The 21,493-nt window shown below is 38.5% G+C and overlaps 1 protein-coding gene across 1 annotated transcript; it reads right to left on the bottom strand.

Annotated features, from left to right (window-relative positions):
* Window positions 1–315: 315 nt before the first annotated feature.
* card11 (caspase recruitment domain family, member 11) lies at window positions 316–16,422 on the bottom strand. Its single transcript, XM_059558857.1, has 23 exons — window positions 16,214–16,422; window positions 14,060–14,197; window positions 13,443–13,768; window positions 13,091–13,270; window positions 12,866–13,012; window positions 11,057–11,182; window positions 10,766–10,960; window positions 10,450–10,599; window positions 10,300–10,351; window positions 10,051–10,157; window positions 9,854–9,957; window positions 8,345–8,397; window positions 8,113–8,248; window positions 7,733–7,931; window positions 7,508–7,634; window positions 6,990–7,230; window positions 6,726–6,810; window positions 5,144–5,239; window positions 4,916–5,036; window positions 4,423–4,605; window positions 3,529–3,653; window positions 1,498–1,613; window positions 316–1,357 (listed from the first exon to the last, which is right to left on the bottom strand). Exons 1-23 carry the CDS (start codon window positions 16,413–16,415, stop codon window positions 1,153–1,155), a joined length of 3,414 nt encoding a protein of 1,137 aa, XP_059414840.1. The 5' UTR covers window positions 16,416–16,422; the 3' UTR covers window positions 316–1,152.
* Window positions 16,423–21,493: the final 5,071 nt, after the last annotated feature.

Here is a 21,493-nt window from a genome sequence, read left to right as displayed (position 1 = left end):
TCAAATTTGTTTTTAAGGATAATGGAAGAAATTGGTAAAGATTTATAAATAGAATGAATTAGTCATTCATTTTATTATGTCTTCTAATGATTCTTGTTTTAAACATGCCTGACTATATCTTTTGGTATACAACTACTGATACTATGATTAACATTTTAGTGGGCGTCTTCTGTAAATCATGGTAAAAAGGTTATGATAGTCATCATTTCTTTGCTTAGAAGACAAAAGTTAAACAGAACACATTCGAATGTACAGGAAAGATGCTTAAATTATGCTTAAAACCCCTTTTCATCTTTGATATATAGTCCCTTTTACATTTCTTTACATTCATATACATTTAACCTTGAATGTTACCTTAAAAGAAATTCATATTACTTGTTAGGTACCCATAATTCATGGTGTTTCTAAATGGCAAACTATGAAAACTTCTAAGATAAGAGCCCACTTTATGATGTCAATCAATGACAGCTTAAACATACTCCAAAATAATGCCAAAAAAAACACAAAGTGGTCAATTACAGTCATGAGCTTGACATGTCATGTACATTATTGTACAGTATAATGCCTCTGAAATACAGTTTGACCTACGGATACAGTAAAATCTTGGCAAGGATTAAGGTAGCAGCTGAAATGAGCACAGAAATAAGCCACATGTGTGTTACTGACACAGAGATTAGAAACACGTTCCAAATGTAGGTTTGTATTAAAATAAATATAGAAGTCACTAATATTAATTGATGTAATGTGCCTACAAAGACAAAAGTACATACTGTATATTGCAACAATGGTGGCATCTTACAGTTATACACAAATCAGCCAGAATACAGCTGAAGCAAAATTCAGTGGGCAGCCCTATAGTGAGGAAAGGATCATGTTTTATTGACAACAGCTCTGCTTCAGGAGAATAACAGATGAGAAGCTCTGGGATGAGAACAGTTCCACTGCTTACCATGTGAATGTAAGGAGCATCACATGGTACCTCGTCCACGTGTTTGCTTTGGTTTTTTTGGTTTTTGACAGCCGAGAGAAACACACCTCACCTTTCACGCTTTTGACTTCCTGTTCACACGCCTGTGCTGCATGCACACATTCCACCCAAGGCTGAAAACAGTTTTGGTGCACCGTAAGCCGTTACTTGCTTGTGTGATCAGGTCACAGCAGGTCCTGCTCCACCCAGACCGTCTTCTTCTGCTCTTCAAAAATCTTTTCCTTGATGATCCTGACGAGATCCTCCACCCCACTCCAAGAGTCGGGCTCCACACTGGCGTACAAGCACGGCAGCGTCTCCAGCTCCTTCTCCTTGGAGCGACACATCTTCAAGAACTCCTCCTCAGAGTCCACCTTCAGAGGGAGCCTCCTGCTCGAGGAAAAAACACCAGAAACGACCACTGTATTATCTGAGGATCATTTGACCTCGAATAATGAAACTAAGCCTCTTCAAACTGAAACTAAAAAATGAATATGACACTCATTTAAGAGTTAAGCAAGATAGAAGACCTTAATTTTTTGATGTTCCTTTCGCAGATTTTGATGAAGATCACGATGGGGTAGATCTCTCTCCTCAACAAGTCTTTCACACAGCTCAGATCAGCTTCCAGGAGACAGTGCTTATTCTAAGAAATAAAACGCTGATTTAATATAATAGCTTTTCCCTAAAAATACACTTTTTAAACTTTCTTGTATTCAATATTATCAAAACGCAACAGTTACTGATGGATCTAGACGATATTGTAAATATTAATTTACAATATATAGCAGAAAAGAGAATCGAGAGCTCGCCCAGTGAGGTGTCGGCTCTCATTTTTTGTCCTGTTTTTGGCACACCTCTTGAACAAGTGAGATTTGCAGTGGAAAATTACTCATCTCCTGACACATTAGCAAGTGAAAAACAATATGCAGCCTCTCATCTAACCACCTCATAAACCCCCAACAAGCAGATTGCATCTGCAGCCATCAGGAGCATCAGGTCTGTCTCCTACATACCACTGTTCCTTCCCCTTTCAGTCACATTAAACACACTGAGACTTACAGAGCTCTTTGTTTGAATAAAGTATTTTTTAAATAAACCTTAGGGTCCACTTTAAGTTTAAAGGGGTCACGAGACAGATTTTGTTTTATTGCAATATGTCCCTTGAGGTTCGCTTAACCCTTAAGTTTCTTAAAAAGGAAAAAAGACCATTTTGACCCTCTTTCAGAAGTGATCTATTTTAAGAGGTATCTCCCTTAAAAAAGCATGCACATAAATGGCCACTTTTATGATTGGTTAATATCACTGCATGGAAAACAGTATCAATGTTCTTCGCTATTGCATGTGAGTAAGTGTTTTGAAAACAAATGCATAAAAAACCCTTAAACATAAAGCAATATAAAACCCAGATTTTAAAAAAGCCCTGTACAGACAAAGCCACTTGTTTCCAACACTGGGGTTTTCTGAAGTCGTGTACAGAGATGCAAACAAGCTGTACCTGTACTTAAAATGGATACGTCAAAGTGAACCTTGTTTTATTATTCCATTTGTGCTGTTGTCAGGAGTAGCTCAAGCACAAGGTGTTCATGAGATACTGAATGGGAATCTGTATACTGTATCTAGTGTAGATCATTTCATTGATTATAATGCTTTAGACCCAACATGACGCAACGCTCGCTCGTGTCCGGTGTAGCCAAGTGTCATCCGACTGAACTCCAGTGGGCATGGCCTAAGGCAGTGGTTAAGTGCTTAAGTGCTACGGGACGTGCGCTCCTTTACAGATTAGAGGAATAAAATATAAGTTAAGGTGGCAAATAGGTAAATAATAGAGAATTGCACTGTTTGTTCACATGCATCAATCAGAGAAAAGTGAGAGATGTTAAGGCATGGGCAACGCTTAGGACACACACTCCATTATGGAATAAAAGAAAGGAAAAAATATTTAAGGTAAGTTGGCAAATAGGTAAGCGCAGAAGGAGAGGATGGTTGCTTGGTCAATTTAACATGTGCAACAGATGGAGTGTCCGGTAGCAACGAGAGATGAGTAGATGTGCCTGCTCAAAACATTGGATGAGAAAAAGTAATGGATGAGTACAAAATGCCAATGATATGAAATATAACATTAAAAAGTGTATAAATGACTCTTTTCCTAAAGACACACTGTCTAACAGTGACATCAGCAGGTAAAGTTTCAGTGGGAGTCTGCGACTCTCTCACCTCCCCTGAGGGCGTTATGATATAAAACTTGCTGGATATTTTAATGGTTCACAGACTTCTTATATGACAATAGATCAAGGGAATTTTGATTCCTCAAGTCATGACCCTTAACAAGTAGTTAGAAAGTTGGGCTTGGTGTAGTGTGACGATCCCATTGGTGTCTTCAGGAAAGGGTTAAGCTCTCACGAGAGCAAGCGCTTCAAAACGACACTGCTCGGCTAAACAGCGAACACATAAATATCTGACAAGCTTCTTGAGTAAGCAGAAGAAATGACAGCACATAAAAGCAAAAACGTAATTGAGCTGTTATTAAATTCTTCTGAAAAGAACATTTATTACTGTACCTTGAAGGCAACCGCTTCGATGTTTTCTGGAGTGATGCATTCATATGTGCAGGCCTGCTTTTCTTTGGAATAAATGATGGGCTCTATCTTCTGTTTCATGAGGAATTCATCTTTTGTCAGAATGTCTGGAAAAAGACAAATTAATCTTTCTTGTGAGTAGGCATGTCAAGGAAAACATTGCTTGCATCTAGGGAGGGCATCGTAAGGATTTTATAGATTGTGGTTCTGATTTGATTATTCTTATCAACTCCAGTTTCTTAAATATTCCATTTAGCATTATTTTGGAAGAAGAGCCCCCGACTTATTAAAGCAAAAATTCAACTCTGCTAAGGATGTGTAGTCAGATACACACTGACATATGAACAATGAGTCAGTAATGACACTTGAGTCTCACATTCTAATTATGTGCACATTAACTCATCCAGAGTGATTAATGATTTATTTAAAGAATCTGCTAAGAGGAACCTTTCAATCATGAATTTAACTATTGTGCCTAGCTGAACTCTGAAGCTAAAACCATTTCTTATTCAGTATTATTCTTGTAAAGCAGGCCGTTCAACTTTAGAAGTTAGAAAATATTTAGTTTTTGTTTTAAAAAAAAACAAAAGGAAAAAGGATAATAAATCTAAACAAAAGAACAAGTAAATTAATCAATTAAATCAATCAATCACTCTCCTCATCTGAGTGTTTTCTTTTACATGCATTCAAAAGCTTGTGCTTAACATAGACTGAGTGGGGTTTTGCTTGTAATGTAAGAGGTGAAGTCATGCAACGAATTAAAATGAAGTTCTTGTTATCAAGATGAATCTATCATACATGTGATAGTTAATAATGGCAGCTACTGGTAAAACACTGTCTCTATAATTAGGACAACCTTCCTCCAGCCACTTCTACCTGGTTTGCATATATTGAACTCCATAGCACCTCCAAGATTAAGGAACTTCTGGACAATGGTCTTGGCGAGGATGTTGGGGGTGAAGAGGACAGGTCTTTTACGCAGGCATTGGTGTGGAGTCACTAGACTGTACGGGATCAGATTCAAGCCCTTGTTTAAGTCGCTCTCTGGGTCAGAGGTGTCTGAAAGAACAGAAACAGTTCACGGGTCAACTCTGAAAGCAGTTTTCCGCTAAAAGTCAAATCTAATTCCGTATAAACACTAGAAATGGACATGTGCAAACAAAAGGTCATTCTCGTTCCTTTTAACCAATTTAGATCATAACTAAAAAGGTAATGAATTATATATTTTTCAGTTCTGGAAAACAAGCTTTGCAAATTCCCTGACATGTTCAGGTTTCATTTTCATGACAGTATGAAACCTGTCTGCAAGGCATCCGCTGTAAAGATCCCTTCGAAATAAACAAGTAAAGATGAGGGTGGGCAGTCTTACCCTCAGGCTTCAGCGTTTCAAAACCTGGTCTGGAAACTGATGATGGATTTCCTCCATTGACAATGCGGACACGCTCACTGCTGTTCATCCTCTTGTACTTGTTATCCACCCTGCTGACAAACTGACACCAGGGATCTCTTTTAATCTCAGCAAGACTCTGCTCTTTTCCTGTCTGCAGTAAGACCTCAGCACTATGGCAGGGAGAGCAAACTCAAGAGGACCTGTTACCTGTAATATCTGAAAGATGAAGACACTGGCTCTGGACAGACGTGGACTACATTTGGGGTCTTGAGTTGGTGTGGGCTCCTCAGGTTGTAGAGTGTTCTGTGAGCACAAATGGAAGTCAGAGAGTTTATTAGAAAATAACTCATGAAAAGTGATATTTACCAGGGCTGCGCTTCCCAAAACCATCATAAGCTTAAGTACTGTACACCCATTGAAACCAATGGAGCTACGATCAACTTACGATGGTTTTGGGAAATGCAGCCAAGGGCAATTTATGAGAAATGTGTCACTCAAAAATCATTAAGGGAATGACATCATGAATATGAATTATCTGACATATGACTATACACACAACACCTACACTGTATTCAGCAACCCTGATGAACAACTGTATGAACTACTTTAATATGGAGAGTAGCCAATCAAAGCAGAGGTAATTTGCATTAAAGGGCACCTATTATGCACAATTCACTGTTACATGTTATTTAACATAAATGTGTGTTGGCAGTGTGTGTAAACAACCACCCTATAAATGATAAAAATCCACCTGATCCTTTTTTTAATGGATCATAGGCAGTGTCTCAGAACAAGCCGTTCGCAGAATCTGTACAATGGGATTTTTACAAGCCCCGCCCACGACTGTTGACAGATGCTAGAGTATTAGCAGAAACCCCGCCCTGAGTGAGCCGCATACAATCCTCCATGTTTATCTTCATGGTAGAGCATCTTAAAGAAGCATTAATGTAAGAAATGTCTTCTTATTACAGCTATAGTAATTCATTATAACATTATATATCAGTTTTTCGTTGTTATTTCATTGTTTGGGTGATATTAACACTGTAGACTGCGGTATAACTACTGTATATTACACTGCAGTCACAAATCAAATATAAACGTGATTTCTTTCTTAGCTGTTTACCTTCACAGACATAACAGACTGTTTTTGTAACTCATGTATGTTTTTAACATAAACTTGTGTGTATTTGACAGTTTAAGCGCAATAAGACATGAAAGAAAACTTTGTTTAGTACTCTCATGCTGTGTGACGGCAGCTTTCTATGCGCACAAATGTGTGCGCTCAACAAAAAAAAACGTATATCAGAAGTTCAAACTAATATGGTTTAAAATGCATGATTTCAGTGCGATAGACATGATATTCAAAACCAAACAGATGTTTTTAGCAGACATCTGAGATACAGCTGTAAAGGCAGGTACAGCCCTATTCTGGAAAAGGACAAAGAAAGGTTCATGACTGTTTTGCTTCAATAGGTGTTGACTGATTTTTTTAATGGAATCAGATCCACAGCTGTCCAGTACATAAATGAAGATCTTTTTTTCATTAGATGGACAAAAAGAGTTATGATGCACAGGAGCAAATCAGTCATACAGGTTTGGGATGACATAAGGGTGAGTAAATGATGAGAGAATTTTCATATTTGACTGAGCTATCCCTTTGAAGTGACAGAAAGTGTTGAATACGGTCACATTAATTGGCATTCAAATTATGTCTCGTCAGTTCTGACTCATCAACAAACTTGAAAGCCAAAAGTGGGCGCATTTCTCCAATAATCCAGAAGGAACTGACCCGGAGTCCTCGCAGTGTTTCAACTTCCTCTCGACCCCCTCGACACATCAGCTTCTGCATCTTCACCAAGAGGAGCTGCTGGGCTCTGGGGAGGAGGTGACAGCCAAGTTCACTTTACAGCATCTCTTCACAGTCAACAGATATAAAAATGCACACCCACGCACTCACCTACGCACTGACAGACAATCTGCAGCAGGCAACAGACAATGTTCACACTCGTTTTGAAACTGACACTATAATGGTCACTCAGTTTTCAGTCCTCACCTGGAGTAGCTCGGTATGGTGCCTCTCTCCGTGTCCTTGTTGGTGAAAGGGTCCACTCGGGCACACAGCCACTCACATTTGCCCTGGTGCATGGTGTCCAGAACATGAAGCACCTCATCACATCTTACGTTCAGTGAGCAGTTGTCCAACTGGCTGGAGATGTTCAGATTGAGACGGATGTAGAAAGAGTCTCCAGATACCACTGTGCCATCTTCAATGTCCTTCAGCAGCCGCCTGTAGCCTGGAAACAAGAAAGCGGGGTCAAAACAGGGACCCAATAAAAGCACAATAGCCACTGAGGTGCTAAGAAGTGACTCTGAGAACAGTTTGTTGTGGATGCAACTTAACACAACACTGAATAAGATGGTGTGTGTGATGAAAACATTTAATTCAGAGTGTGAATATGTTATTAGGTTCCTCCCAGAGTGGTGCAGGACTTTTTGAAACATTGGACCTTCTAACCTCCCCTATGCACATTGAACTCTTGAAAAAAGCATCCTCTTTTTAAGAGAGCTCACCATCATAGTTAGACTTATAATGGAGATGCACTTGTCCGGTGCATCTCTGCAGGGTCCAGTGAGCTTCCTCTTTGGTGCAGGTTTCCAAAGCCACACTCTGAGCTTCTCCACGAACATTGCCTTCCAACTAGGGGATAAATGAAACCAAACAGGAAGAGATTACCACTGCTACAGCAGCTTTTTTGTTGTTTTGGTTGTGGAACATATGCAGGAGTTCAATCCCACCATTAAAAGATGATGTCCGACTTTGACTCCGGCCCGGTCTGTTTCAGAACCAGACTGCACAGAGGACACAAAGATGCCGCTATCATTTCCACCAATCAGAGTGATGTCCGACAGAAGGTTTTCTCCAGAGAGAAAAAGGCTCTGCACTGGCCGCAATGTGTTTTGCGGAGGGCCCGAGGTCAATGAAGGACGAAATGGTCTGGAGAATGAAAAAGGGCGAATGCACAAATCAAAGAGGAGTGATAACATAGATGTACAATTCGAGATGACCAAAAGAAGATTTATTTCTCAAGGTCGCCAAAATGGAAAGTTGATTCACTGCCTCGTGAAATGACATAATTATCAAATAAGACTATTATTATAAGTAAACATCCAAATACCTCTCCAAAGAGAATTTCCTGAAGATGTTATTGACTTGCTCCAGATCATAAGAGTCCATTGTCTCAGACTGGTGGGAAGATGAAGATGAATGGATGGATGAAGGCCCATAGAAGGAAGAATCTAAGTCATGGTCATCTACAGTAAAGAAGAGACATTTTTACAAAGGCTAGTCACTTAAGTGTATGATTCAGCGGTGAGTGGGTGAAGTGAATGATTTATGGCTGTTCATACCCATGTCGGCATTGTCTCCACTGTCAGTATCTGCAGTGTCTGAAATGGGAATACTGAAAGAGAGATAGAGCATAGTCAACTTTTCTCTACAATGCCACCATCAAATTTCATAGTTTGCTTTACAAATCAGACACATTGAACTAACCATCGTAATGAAGAACCATTAACAGTTTTACTGTACTGTTGTTTTACACTGAAAATAATATATAAAGCATTTTAATTAAATATGTACTGTATATAAAGTAAAATAATAATAATAATAATAATGTACATCTATTTATTTATGTAGTTTACATCATTGTTTATTGATTTATTCAAGTCATCATCTAAGACTATTTAATGGCAAGAACTAAATAAATATATTTTAAATGTTTACCAATGATATATGTTTTTAAAAAACAAGTCAGCATGGTCTTACTATAGATACTTCTGTTAAACAAGGGTTACTATGGAATATGGTAAACATATCATTAATAATAGAAAGTATATTGTTTTCTTTTGATCAGCGTGTATTAGGGGTGTAACGGTACGTGTATTCGTACCGGACCGTTTCGGTACAGGGCTTTCGGTACGGTGCCCGTGTGTACCGGATGCAATATTTTGTATGCGGAACATAGGTACATTTTTGTGTTTCCAAACGAACATATTAAGTGGCGGAAGTCTCCGCGTTCAGCGCAAATCAAGCCCTGCAGCTGATTCTAAGGCCGGTGACACACCGGCTGCGTGGAGTTTCTGCTGCGTGTCAGTTGCGTGACGGCCGTTTTCACGTTTTCTGTGTCTTTACACACCAGAATCGTGCCTGACGCGGCGCTGGCGCGCTGCTGCTACTGTAGGTGACATAGAGGGAGACCGCCGACAGACCAGGATCTTGTCTTCACGACAACAATATCTATACTTCATGTTGAGCATAAATATAAAGCCTACTGATAAAGGACACCGTCAACAGTATTGACAGCAAAATAGACTATGTTTGACAGGTGCAATATGCCAGTGTGTCACCGGCCTAAGGTTTTCAAAAGGCATCACGCGAGTGTGAACATCACTACAACTAGGAAAAAAACGATTGTAATTCAAATGTAGCTCCCGTCGGCATTTAAACAGACCTTTGCTCTTAATTCCGATCGGTCCAACGCTATAACGAATTTTTTTAAATATGAGCAGGCCTACAAGCTGGAATTGGTAATGCTGCACTGTAATCATAGTTATTTATTTATATTTGTCATTATATTTTATTATATGATATTGGTTTGAGACTGACAGTATTTTATTTAGTGGAGAACTTTGCAGCAGTATTTTATTTCTTATTCTTTTTTTATTTTATATATATTATTAAAAAGTCTTTTAAAAAAAGTGTAAACAAATTGTTAAAAAAGTTTATAGTAATAAACAACCTGCAGTTTAATGTTTGCATTTCTTTCCCTTACTGTACCGAAAATGAACCGAACCGTGATTTTTGCGTACCATTACACCCCTAGCGTGTATGTTACATAGAGCTCTGATTTTAATTACCATTTGTATTGAGAGTTTGGGTTCTCCTTGCTTCTCCTGACAATTGAGTTCTGGTCTGGGGGCTCAGGCACGGTGGACAAGATACTGTCATTACGGCACCGCAGCTGAAGAGACACAAGCACATACACACCATGTGCCTTCAAATTAAAGCTACTTGGAGAGATATACAAATTAAATGAAAATGCATTAAAGCCTACATTTTTATAGCAGATCTCTGCAGGAGAAATCACTGCACTGGCACTGTTAAGACTTGTGTTGTCAGTAGCTGCAGGTTCTAACAGATCTCCGTTTGTGAAAGACATGGCTATAATGAGAGTTGAAATCAAAGGGAATCAGGCTTACAGGAAATTCTCTTTGAAAACATTCAGTGAACAATACCATACAATAACTACATATTAACTTCAGGTTCACACGCAGCACCTTCAGAGCTCTTTAAAAACATTTACCTTGAAATTGAGGACTTTTGGGTCCAGCTGCTGGAGATTTTGGTCTGTTAATCTAATAAATGTGAATGACAGGCATTAGAATGCAGAAACATTCTTGAACAAAGACGTACAATGAAAGATTTAAAGACATAGCTTCATGTTTGTACTCACTCTGCCCTTAAGGTTACTTCTGCGTTGGAGCTTAGGCTCTTGATCATCAACAGTGTCTTCTCCAGAGTCCTCTGAAGGTCCTCCTGTATTTCCATCAGGTTGCCCAAAGTGTTGAGCTATAATTAATGGAGTAATGTCTCGTGGCAGACTCTGAGGGGGAAATATCATGATAAAATAAAAATAAAAATAAAAAAAAAACAGCCAATTAGCCAGTAACTGATATGGTGATAAAGTCCTTCTAGTTTCAAATGGGGGAAATGAGAAAAAAACTAAACAAACTACACTAAACTTTTCAATTACGTAGATCATTTCTCACCTGATCCAAACCATTTTCTTTGGCCATCCGTCTCAGTTTGCACTCCAGGTTGACTATCTTGGCTTCCTTGCGTACAATTTCTATTTGAAGTTCATCGCTCCTCTCTTCCAACTCCCGTATTTGCTTGCGGTACTTGTCTTTGTCAATCAGACATTGAGACACGAGGTGTTGAGCATCATCTCTTGACTTAAAAGCCTGTAGGACAGAGAAAACTATCCATTATCGCTAGCTCTTTTAAGTAACAGCAAATGAACTAATCCAAAGCCATCAGTAGGAACATTAGCACTCAACCTGGTCCCGCTCACGTTCCACCTCTTCCAGCTGCACCATGACCGTGTTCATGCGGTTCTTGTACATTTCGCAGTCCTTCACCAGAGTGGAGCACTTTAATTCAAGGTCCTCCTTCTCTTCCAGGTACTGTGAATTATTAGATAAAACATTTCTCATATAAACCCATCAGTGGAATAAAGAGCAAAGTGGCATCATTCAAAATGGTATCACATGACCCTGAGAGGAAACCTTACTGTTAGATAATTCAAAAGCAACAGTTTGTAGGATTCCTTTTCAGCACATTATTAATATCTACCTCTCAGACCATCATTCCACACTAAACAGTTTCATGTGACTCAAACCTTGCTGATTGCATGTCGAAGAGACAAAGCTTCATCATTTACAGAGAAAAATGCTCTGCGAAAGCATAAATTTCCATTTTTTTGTTGCAGAAATTTGCATAGCACAACAATTCTTTCAAACGAGAATTACTTTCCCTGTCAATAGACAAACAAACACTAATATATATTTGGGAATGAGGGATGTCTGGCTTTAACAAGCACTCTACATGCATTAAACTCGACTGTAGTGTTAAAAGAGATCCTGGTAAGCTTTACGAGGGTTAACTCAAATGTTTGTTTTTTTTCTTTTGTGGCAAAAGTAGGTCTTCAACACTCTAAAATGTACATTTTATGCAGATTATGGGAAGTAGAACAGTTGAAAAGCTCCAAAAGAGGGCTGAATGTGATAAGAAGTCACTCCCCTCCCCCTCCCTTCCTGTCTTAGCCCGAATTCTGACACTTTTCACACGTCACTTCAGATGCGCTTCTAATTAGAGCTACAGCACACTGCAGAAGGGGCCACTTAGAGCAGCCAGTCCTCATCAGCCTCTGTCACTTCTCGTTCATGTGTGACAAGAGAAAAAGCCTTTGCCTACACTTCATTATTCCTAGCCGTCAACTAAAAACTCTCATGCTGAGACCATATTAAATATGCTTAATCCCCTGTGAGGCCAATTTAATATCACATTTGGCATATTCATTATGAGGTCACCTGATCATTCGGTAAGTGACCATACTGACCAATACGACCTGATGCTTAAGGTGTCTGCCAAAAGTGAGCTGTCTCCCTAGACAGCCTTTTCAAACACTATACAGTCGGTGGACTTAGTGTTTCAAATAGCAAGCAGCTAAGTTATGCTGCCATATAAGATGACTAATTTTTTAGCAAAAATCTATTGCATTGCTTGCAGATAAAGTAATTGCTAGTTGCAATGCATCTAGTCAACAAAATAAGCCTACTTATAATATTTCATTAAATACGGATACAAAGTCGTTCCTCTTTTTTAATGCTATGTCAACACCAAAGGCTATTTTCATAGCAAGAACAGGAAAGCATAGTTTAAAAAAAAGACACACTACAGTTCAAACTGTATTTGGGTCAGTAAGATTTTTTTTATGTTGTTGAAACAATTGTCTTCTGTTTAAGAAGACTACACGTCTTGGTACAGTAAAAAATAGCAACACTGTGAATATTATTAGAATTTAAAATCACTGGTTTAACTATACTACAAATACTTTGCTGTCACTTGATCAATTTAATACATCCTTGCTAAATGCAAGTAACTAAAAATGTATGTACAGTATGTATTGTAAAGTAAAACAACCAAACAAACAAAAAAGACTTACCGTCCCCAAAATGTATGAGTGGTAATGTATTTCATTAGTTATTAAAAGCAGTTTATTTACCCAACATTTGTGTATGTCTGTGCATTGTTTGGAAAGGGGCTTGAAGCTGAAATGATTATTTCAGTATGAGGTTGGTCCTAACCTTGTCACGGAGCTCCTCGGCCTGTCGGACCTCTTCGTGCAGGTTATAGAGTCTGTTGACCAGCTCCTGACGATCCTCTAGAGCCTCCTGTCGGTCATGCTCCAGGATATCCAAGATGGCCTTGTCTGAATCAGGTAGAGGCCCGGGCTGTGCATACAAAGAAACAAAACAACTTTGAAATCTCTGACTTTAAACAAAAACAAAACAATAAAAAAGCGCCTTCACCTGTATGATAGACTGCAACTCCTGGATTTTGATCTTCAAGACCTCATTCTCTCGCTCCAGCTCAAATATCTGCTCTTTCCGAGGTCGGTTCTCAATGTCATTCTTCAATTTCAGAGATTGCCTCCTTTCCATTTTGCACTCCTCCTCCACCTTGTTCAACTTGTGCTTGAGTTGGTCAATCTAGAGCAAACAGAGAGACAGCAGTCAACATTTGTATCCCACATTGTCAAATCATTTGTGTAAATATGAGTGACCCGTCACTTTTAGCCATAAATACAGAAGACGGGGAGATTTCTAAAGAGAAAAAAAATCAACTCGAATCATCCTGCAGTGCTTGCAGAAGCCCTCTGACCTCCAGCTGAAGGTCTCGGCTCCTCATCACAGCCATATTCTTCTCCTCGCTGAGCTGGGCATATCGCATAGCCAGCTGATAGTTGTCATCCTTCACCTTCATAAGTTCATCGTTGTAGTTATTACGCTCTTCTTTCATCTTATTGTAGCGTTCCTGGAAAGTCTGCAGCTCCTGGTTGGCCAGTCGAAGCTTCTTGTGCTCATCTTCTAGCGTGCGGCATTTGGTCATGATGTCCACTCGCTGCACTTCTTTAGCCTTGGACTGCTGCTGAAGCTTCATGACTTCATTCATTAAAAACTGGATTAGGCCTTCCTGGCCCTCTTCCACTACAGAAAAGAACAAAATGCAGTCAATTAAACATTACTATGGTATGGTATCCTTGAAGTGTCATGCAAATATCATGATATATTTATAGTAATTATTTAGCACCACCTGACACCATTAGTGTACCATAGTAGCACCACAGCAATTGTTTATGAGGCTACTGCACAAATGTGAAAGGGGATTTATGGCAGATGCTCAACCCAGAGGGGAAGCAGGTGGAAGGCAACAAACATTTTTAAGGCATGGTCGTAGGTCATTTATATGGGCAACATTTTAATTTAAAGGTGACTCACCGACTATAGTGGAACATCTGCGTGTAGGCTCCTTCCCCGTGACGAGTTTGTAGAGGTCAGGATAGTACAACTCTAGACTCTCTAGAAAAACCACATAGCCTCGCTCTCCCTTTGTGTGCAGGATATCCAACAATCGACCTGAAACATAAACCACGGCGGCATGACGCTTGTTGAACTGAAAAAAGTGCAATGAGTTATTTCTACCTGACGTGACCTTTATAGATTACTTTATGTTAAAGTGATCAGGATGAATCATTATCAGATAGTGCTTTTTTTATCTACATTTTTTATCTAAATAGTCAATATTTTGTCATGCCTCATATAAATAGATAAGTAAATTTTTCAATCTTGGCTAAAATGCTATCTATATGTGTTTCTGTGACATTTTGTTTTTTGTGTGACATATACATACATACACAGATCATGATTCAAAAATCTATATGACAATTTTTACAGAAAATAAAATGTTATACAGTTATTGCCTGTAACATCTTGTGATCCATGATAATGAGTAACAAATTATCCACAAAAATCTAAATGAACTATTTGAAATGAAAATAGCAGAAACAAATAAAGACTTTGGACACCAAATGTACCTGTAATTATAGAATCACCCATATTACATCAAAGATTAAAGTTGGAATGAAATGGAAATATATTTTCTAAATGCAAGCTATACTGATCTCACTGTGGATGATTCATCCGTTCAGATGAAAAAAAAAAAGTCAGCTACATCTAAGACAGTAATATGCAAATTAACTTAATTAACAGGATTTTCACTTTTGGGTGAACTATCCATTTAAACATGCATCTAAATAAAATAAAATGAAAAGAACGGGCAATCTCTGACATTACTGATTATGATCTGATTTTCATTAACATCATTATTTTTTTTTCATTATTGTTGATGATCCAAAAAAAGTATTACATTTTGTTCATGAAATGAATTGTAATATCCGATCATTTCTAGCCCAGATTAAATAAAACTAGGTCCTCAGACTGTCAGGGTCCTGCAAACATATTATACTGATATTAACTGATATTATTCAATCAGTCTCATTGTTTAAGGGCCACACAGGTCCACCATCCTGTACATAACTGACAGCTTAAGTACTGACTGTGTTTGGTATAATATTAAAAAAGGTTTCATTTGAGTTTTAAGATCATTCTGAATGACTTTAACCTCCATCACGAAAGAGACAACTGAAAATTAACCTCAGAGCTTGAAAAGAAAGAAAGGAAAGAAGAACATTTAAACTTTGAAAACAAGCATATTCCATGACAAACACTGTATCAGTCACCGAGTATGTGTTTGGAATAACGTATTCAAATTTCATTTGATAAGGCATTAATCCACTTTGTTGCAAGTGTGAAACAGCAGCAGCCTTGCAAAGAGAGCTCCGCCCACACAGTCTTCTGATTGGCTGTGATTTGTGATTGATTTTGTTGCATCTCATGGAAATATTGCGCCTGATGTGGACAGACAAATTACTCATCGCATTGTGTTTGGTTAAACTCTGTAGTGTTGCTGTAGCAGGAAAGTCCAGATTTGTCTTTGATGAAAGCATTGCATTGTATTTTAACTCACTAGAGAAAGTTGTGGCACAAAAAGTACTTGAAAGATCTTCTGCATTACGTGCCAAACTGCCGGTCCCAGAGGGAAAAGAGAATCATTAGGGGGCTGTGAAAATCCCAGCCGTGGTAAACAAGCATTTCGATGTGCTGCTTTGTGACAAACAAACAAAACAAAGCTGCTCAGGCAAAATCCCTGTCATCCGTTTAGCCTGTGGCCGTTCGGAAGTTGAAAAATGACATGGAGGTTCAGGAAGGAGTCGTTGGGAAAGAAAAACTACAACAGCAGCTCACAGGATTAAAAGCGTCCATTCATCATCACATTACACCACTGGAAAAACACAGTGAAAGATGGGGTGACCGAGTAACTGATTGATGATGTGATTTGCATGTAAATGTTTTCAGCATTGAATTTGCATTTCCATATTCCAGTGTTTAGTATTTTCTGTCACCGGCATCTATGAATGTTGATGTCTCTGCAATACGATTTGGAGAGCAAAACCAACCTTGGGTGGATCCGTATCATATCATAAACAATGTTAGGGTATACGCTTAAGCGGACAGGAAAACACTGAATAATACCTGCTCGGTTGACTTTGGACTCCAGCAGGCGAGAGTTGAGCACCTCGTCTTCGTCTTGTTCATCGATGACCTTGCATTGGCGCAGATATGAGGTCAGCTTGTTGGGGTTCATAAAACGGCACAAGATGTACCGGTTCTTCTCTGCATTTTCCCACAAAGCCTCCCTGTAGTCTAGCAAGTTCATTGAGCCTCCGTTCTCCATTCTGCAGAGGCCTCTATGAGACGAGAATAGGAAAGAATACATTTTAAGACGCGGTTTCAACACTCCTTTCACACCCATAGAACTGACAGCGCATCAGATAAAAAAACAAACTTGTTATTACACGTTCAAAGATAAATGTGCCCATTCATCCATGAAAAAATTTATCGACATGATCTGATTTACTTCCTTCATGCAGTTTTAAGGTATGGAGTGAGTGATTTATTTGCCTATTTTTAATGAAGAAAATATAACACTGAACACTAAAAATAAAAGAATCAAAATAAAACCAAATTTTGCGATGATAAAAATAAAACCAAGCATGTTATGAATCGTTTTTTTGTGTCTCAGAGTGACTCGGTCATGCATTTGGCAATGCAACAATGCAACCAAACTTATAATAATAAGTGCTTATAAACCAACTGCTCCTTGTGTGCAAAATTAAAGTCTGATGGGTTAACCTTTGAAAATGAAGAAATTAAGACAATCATAATTATTATCATTGTAGTTATTATTTTTAATTAATTGATTTGTTTTAATGTAAAATATTATAAAAAAAATTATATGCTGGTTTATTTATTTATTTAATTATTTTTATTATTGAGCCACATTTATATATAAATCACAACATTTTGGACACATTTTGTACCATACAAACAAGCACAGGAAAGCTTTTTGTTTTTTTTACTGATTTGTCCCCCCCCCCCCAAATTAAATTTTTCTCCTAAATCACGCAGCTTTAAATATAATCAACTGTTTCAAAGCAATCTTCCATTTCTGCTGATGTCACTGACCATGCAGGCTTTAATCAGGGTAAATAATGAATTTGATAAAATATCATAAAAATGAGGCTGTAAGGAATAGACTTATAGTCTTTACAATGTAAACCACACATCATCGTTAACTTACAAGTTTCAAAATTATGTCTTTGAATTTTTGTCAGCTGTTTTGTCAGCTGAACAACTGGTGTGTTAAAGGACAATACAATTCATTAAAAAAAAGTGTATTTCTATCCCATACCATGCTACATGTTTTCTACTGTTTTCAAGTTGACGTGTTTGCTCAAATGCTAATTATAGTTTACTTAAATGCAAAATGAACTTCTTGTTACAACAGATTCATAAAATATACAAAAACATGTTATTAAACTGCCACTGACATTTGCAAATGTACAATTTTTAAATTACAATGATTGTTTCCACCATTTTAATACCCATGTATTTTCTTTAAATATGTTCTCTACAATGTCAACAATAAAACACAATTCATGCAATAGTGACCTGCAGCTGTGGCAGCTTTGCGGCACCATAATGACACCTTTGTGTCCTGCGGTGAGCGTCATGTGTCTGTTTGCAGTCACACACTGCCTAGTTTCAGAGAGGTGAAATAAACCATATCTTTTTTTGAACTGTGTGGATAGTGGCTGTGAAGATGCTACAGCACATGACTGAAGCAAAAGCACAGAGGACAGTTTGTCTCTAATACTGCTGAACTGAGTTGATAGTCTTCTGAATATCTGATAGTTGCATTAGTGTACGGTGGGGAAAATATTTATTTGATCCCCTGCTGATTTTGGAAGTTTGCACACAAGGAAATTAAGGGTATGTAATTTTTATGGTATGTTTATTTTAATGTATAGTGACAGAATATCAACCAAAAAATCCAAAAAAACAACAACAATATTATTATCATTATCATATAAGGGATCATTCAGTGAGTGAAATAACTATTTGATTCCCAAGCAAATCATAACGTAGTACTAGTACATAACGTAGTAACCCTTGTTGGAAAGCATAGAGGTAAGACGTTTTGTAGTTGGTCACCAGGTTTGCACACATCTCTGGTGGGATTTTGATCCATTCCTCTTTAAAAATTCTCTCTAAATCCTTAAGGTTTCTTGGCTGTCGTTTGGCAACTCCGCTCCCTCCCCAGACTTTCAATAGGATTGAGGTCTGGAGACTGGCTAGGTCACTCCATGGCCTTAATGTGCTTCTTCTTGAGCCACTCCTTTGATGCTTTGGCAGTATGTTTCGGGTCATTGTCATGCTGGAAGACTCATAAATGACCCATCTTCAGTATTCTGGCTAAGGGAGGGAGGTTCTCGTCCAAGACTTTACAGTACACTGCCCCGTTCATTTGCCCCTTAATGCAGTGAAGTCGTCCTCTACCTTTAGCAGAATATCAGCCCCAAAGCATAATGTTTCCACCTCTGTGCTTGACTGTAGGGATGGTGTTCTTGGGGTCATAGTCAGCATTTCTCCCCCTCCAAACATGGCGAGTTGAGTTAATGCCAAAGAGCTCAATTTTGGTCTCATCTGACCACGGTACTTTCTCCCAAGCCTTCTCTAAATCATTAAGATTTTCTTTGGCAAACTTTAAACAGGCCTCTAGATGTGCTTTGTTGAGCAGGGGGACCTTGCGGGCGCTGCAGGATTTCAGGATTTCAATTTGCGTAGTGTTTACCAAAGTTTTGCTTGGTGACTGTGGTTCCAACTGACTTACGATCATTAACAAGTTCCTCCCGTGTAGGCTGATCCTTCACTTTTCTCATGATCATCTTTACACCATGAGGCAAAATCTTGCATGGATCTCCAGACCAAGGTCGAGTGACGGTTATTTTGTATTTCTTCCATTTCTGAATAAACGCACCAACAGTTGTCTCCTTCTCACCAAACTTTTTGCTGATGGTCTTGTAGCCAAGCCTTGTGCAGATCTACAATCTTGTCAATGACATCCTTTGACAGCTCTTTGGTCTTACCCATGGTGGTGGGAGAGATTGGAATGGAAGATACAGATCGTGTGGGCAGGTGTCTTGTTTTCCTAACGAGCTGACATTAGCAGTAACTTCTCAAAGTGGCAGGACTAATCTGGGTTCCACATGGACACATAACCAATCTGTGGGAGCCAGAATTCTTGCTTGTTGGTAGGGGATCAAATAATTTTTTCACTCACTGAAATGCAAATCAATTTCTAACCTTTATATACTGTGTTATTTCTGGATTTGTTTGTGGATATTCGGTCATCTGTTAAAATAAACCTGCCATAAAAATTCATAAAGACCCTTCATTTCTTTGTAAGTGGGCAAACTTTAAAAAAAAATCTGCAGGGGATCAAATAAATATTTTGTAATTATCATCTTTGAGAACACTGCTTTTTATGCATCTTAAAGAAATGAAAGTCTGTGTGTGTGTGTGTGTTTCCCCCTCCATACAATGGTGGTCAATGATCACCAAAACTGTTTGGTGCAATTTCTTCAAAATGTCTTCTTTTTTGTTGCACAGAGGAAAGTCAATCAAGTTTTTTAATGACATGAGGGTGCATAAATTCTGACAGGATTTCATTTTGGTGTGAACTACATAGACCAACACTAAAAACACACACACACACACACACACACACACACACACAGAGGAAACAACAGAGGAACGTAACCTGTGTCAACAGCTCTTGGACAGATTGACACTCGATTGCAAAAAGATGAGCAACATAGAAACCGCCTAGCAACCACCCAAATACAGTAGCAAATAAAGAAATTCCACCTTTCAGTGTTGTTCAGTCTATTTCCAACAATCAATGCTTCACATACACAAAGATTATTTAGGATCAGTAAGATTATAGTCATGTTTTTGAAAGGAATCACTTTGGCTCACCAAGGTTGATCATGAAATACAGTAAAAATACTAGTACTTTGAAAATGACAATTTCTAAGATTTCTATTTTTAAGATATTTTTAAAATGTTACTGTATTTAGTGTCAAATGATGCTTCATAAATCATTCTAATGTGCAGATGTGTTGCTCAATAAACATTTCTTATGATCATCAATGTTGAAAACAGCTGTGCTGCTTAATACATGTTTCAGGTTTCTCTGATGAATAGGCAATTCAAAAGAACAGCATTTATTTCAAATAGAAAATCTATTTAATGCATCTTTTATGAATAAAAGTACATTTAAAAGGAAAAATCTGAACATTTGGTTGTAAACTGAACCATTTAAAATTTTGAAATCACGTCATGCTAATAATAGGGTTTATAGTCTGATGGCGAAAAAGCATTCCTGATCACCTTATCACAGTCCATTCTTTGGAAGCAACTAAATTACAATGAAACTGTTAAATGATGAGACTTTCTCTGGGGAGAACACTTCGACGTCTGTCTCACCTACTTTAAAGAGACAATACAATGTGTCTTTCTTTGTTTCTTTTTCTGGCCTTTGAGCCAATTTATTCCTGACCAAAAAAAGTTCCAACATGCTTATGACAGCTCATATTTTCCCTGCTTTTTAACGAGACATAAATGTAAATTAATGTGCAGTAACATATTAACACAAGGCTCTGCATGACAAATTTCTCTGCATACATTTTTGCGGCAAACAGACACATTGAAGGTACAGCCGGCCCCCTTCGGCTGCGTAATAACAGCATTGTTCTCCAGCGCTCCATGGGCCTTAGCAAACGAAATCAAACCAATTCTACTGATATGCCCACACATGCTTTTGCATAATCCTGTGTATCTATCATCCCAAACTCCATTCCTATATCTGCCCTTTCGCTTTTGCCCCCCAGGCTCTGGAACAGCTGCGTATGTGAGCGCAAACCGACTATATTGGCCTCACTTCCCCATCCCTACCAGACAGGAGACATTTGATCAGACCAGAGTGGGTTTCTGGTTAAAGGGAAAGAAGAACTGCAGACTATAGCCAGCATTTGCACCATTTCTTTAATTTCTAATTTGGGAGGGAAGAAGACATGTCAGATACGCCACATCAGCAGTCATGCATCTAATATTAGCCATCAGCATCCATTGGTGTTCAAAAAAAGCAAAAAAAGTTTCTCATTTTTGGAAATCAGAGAAACGCGTGGGAGAGTCTGTGAGTAAAGTTTTGAAAGCAATTGAGGGTGAGAGCATTCTCCCACGACGAAAACGCCCCCCTTTACGAGATCAACATCACTCTTGTTTGGGAAACTAAGGGTTCCTCCCCCACATCTTAGCACAATGGTTAACAGCGATATACTGTCATTTAACATTTGGCTTTGTGTTCATGTCAGGACGTGACTCAGCCGAGTCAAAAATTTAAACATC

Source organism: Carassius carassius, chromosome 1, assembly GCF_963082965.1.
Source record: "Carassius carassius chromosome 1, fCarCar2.1, whole genome shotgun sequence".
In the NCBI taxonomy this organism is placed as follows: Eukaryota; Metazoa; Chordata; class Actinopteri; order Cypriniformes; family Cyprinidae; genus Carassius; species Carassius carassius.
This window is presented reverse-complemented; position numbering and strand designations above follow the sequence as displayed.

Excerpts from the sequence above, each read along its gene's own strand:
- card11 (XM_059558857.1), bottom strand. The coding sequence starts at position 16,415 with ATGGAGAACGGAGGCTCAATGAACTTGCTAGACTACAGGGAGGCTTTG. Across the intron at positions 10,158-10,299 it reads CAAAAGTCCTCAATTTCAAG|CCATGTCTTTCACAAACGGA; the intron begins GTAAATGTTTTT and ends CTCTCATTATAG. Across the intron at positions 7,932-8,112 it reads AGGAAATTCTCTTTGGAGAG|ACCATTTCGTCCTTCATTGA; the intron begins GTATTTGGATGT and ends TTCATTCTCCAG.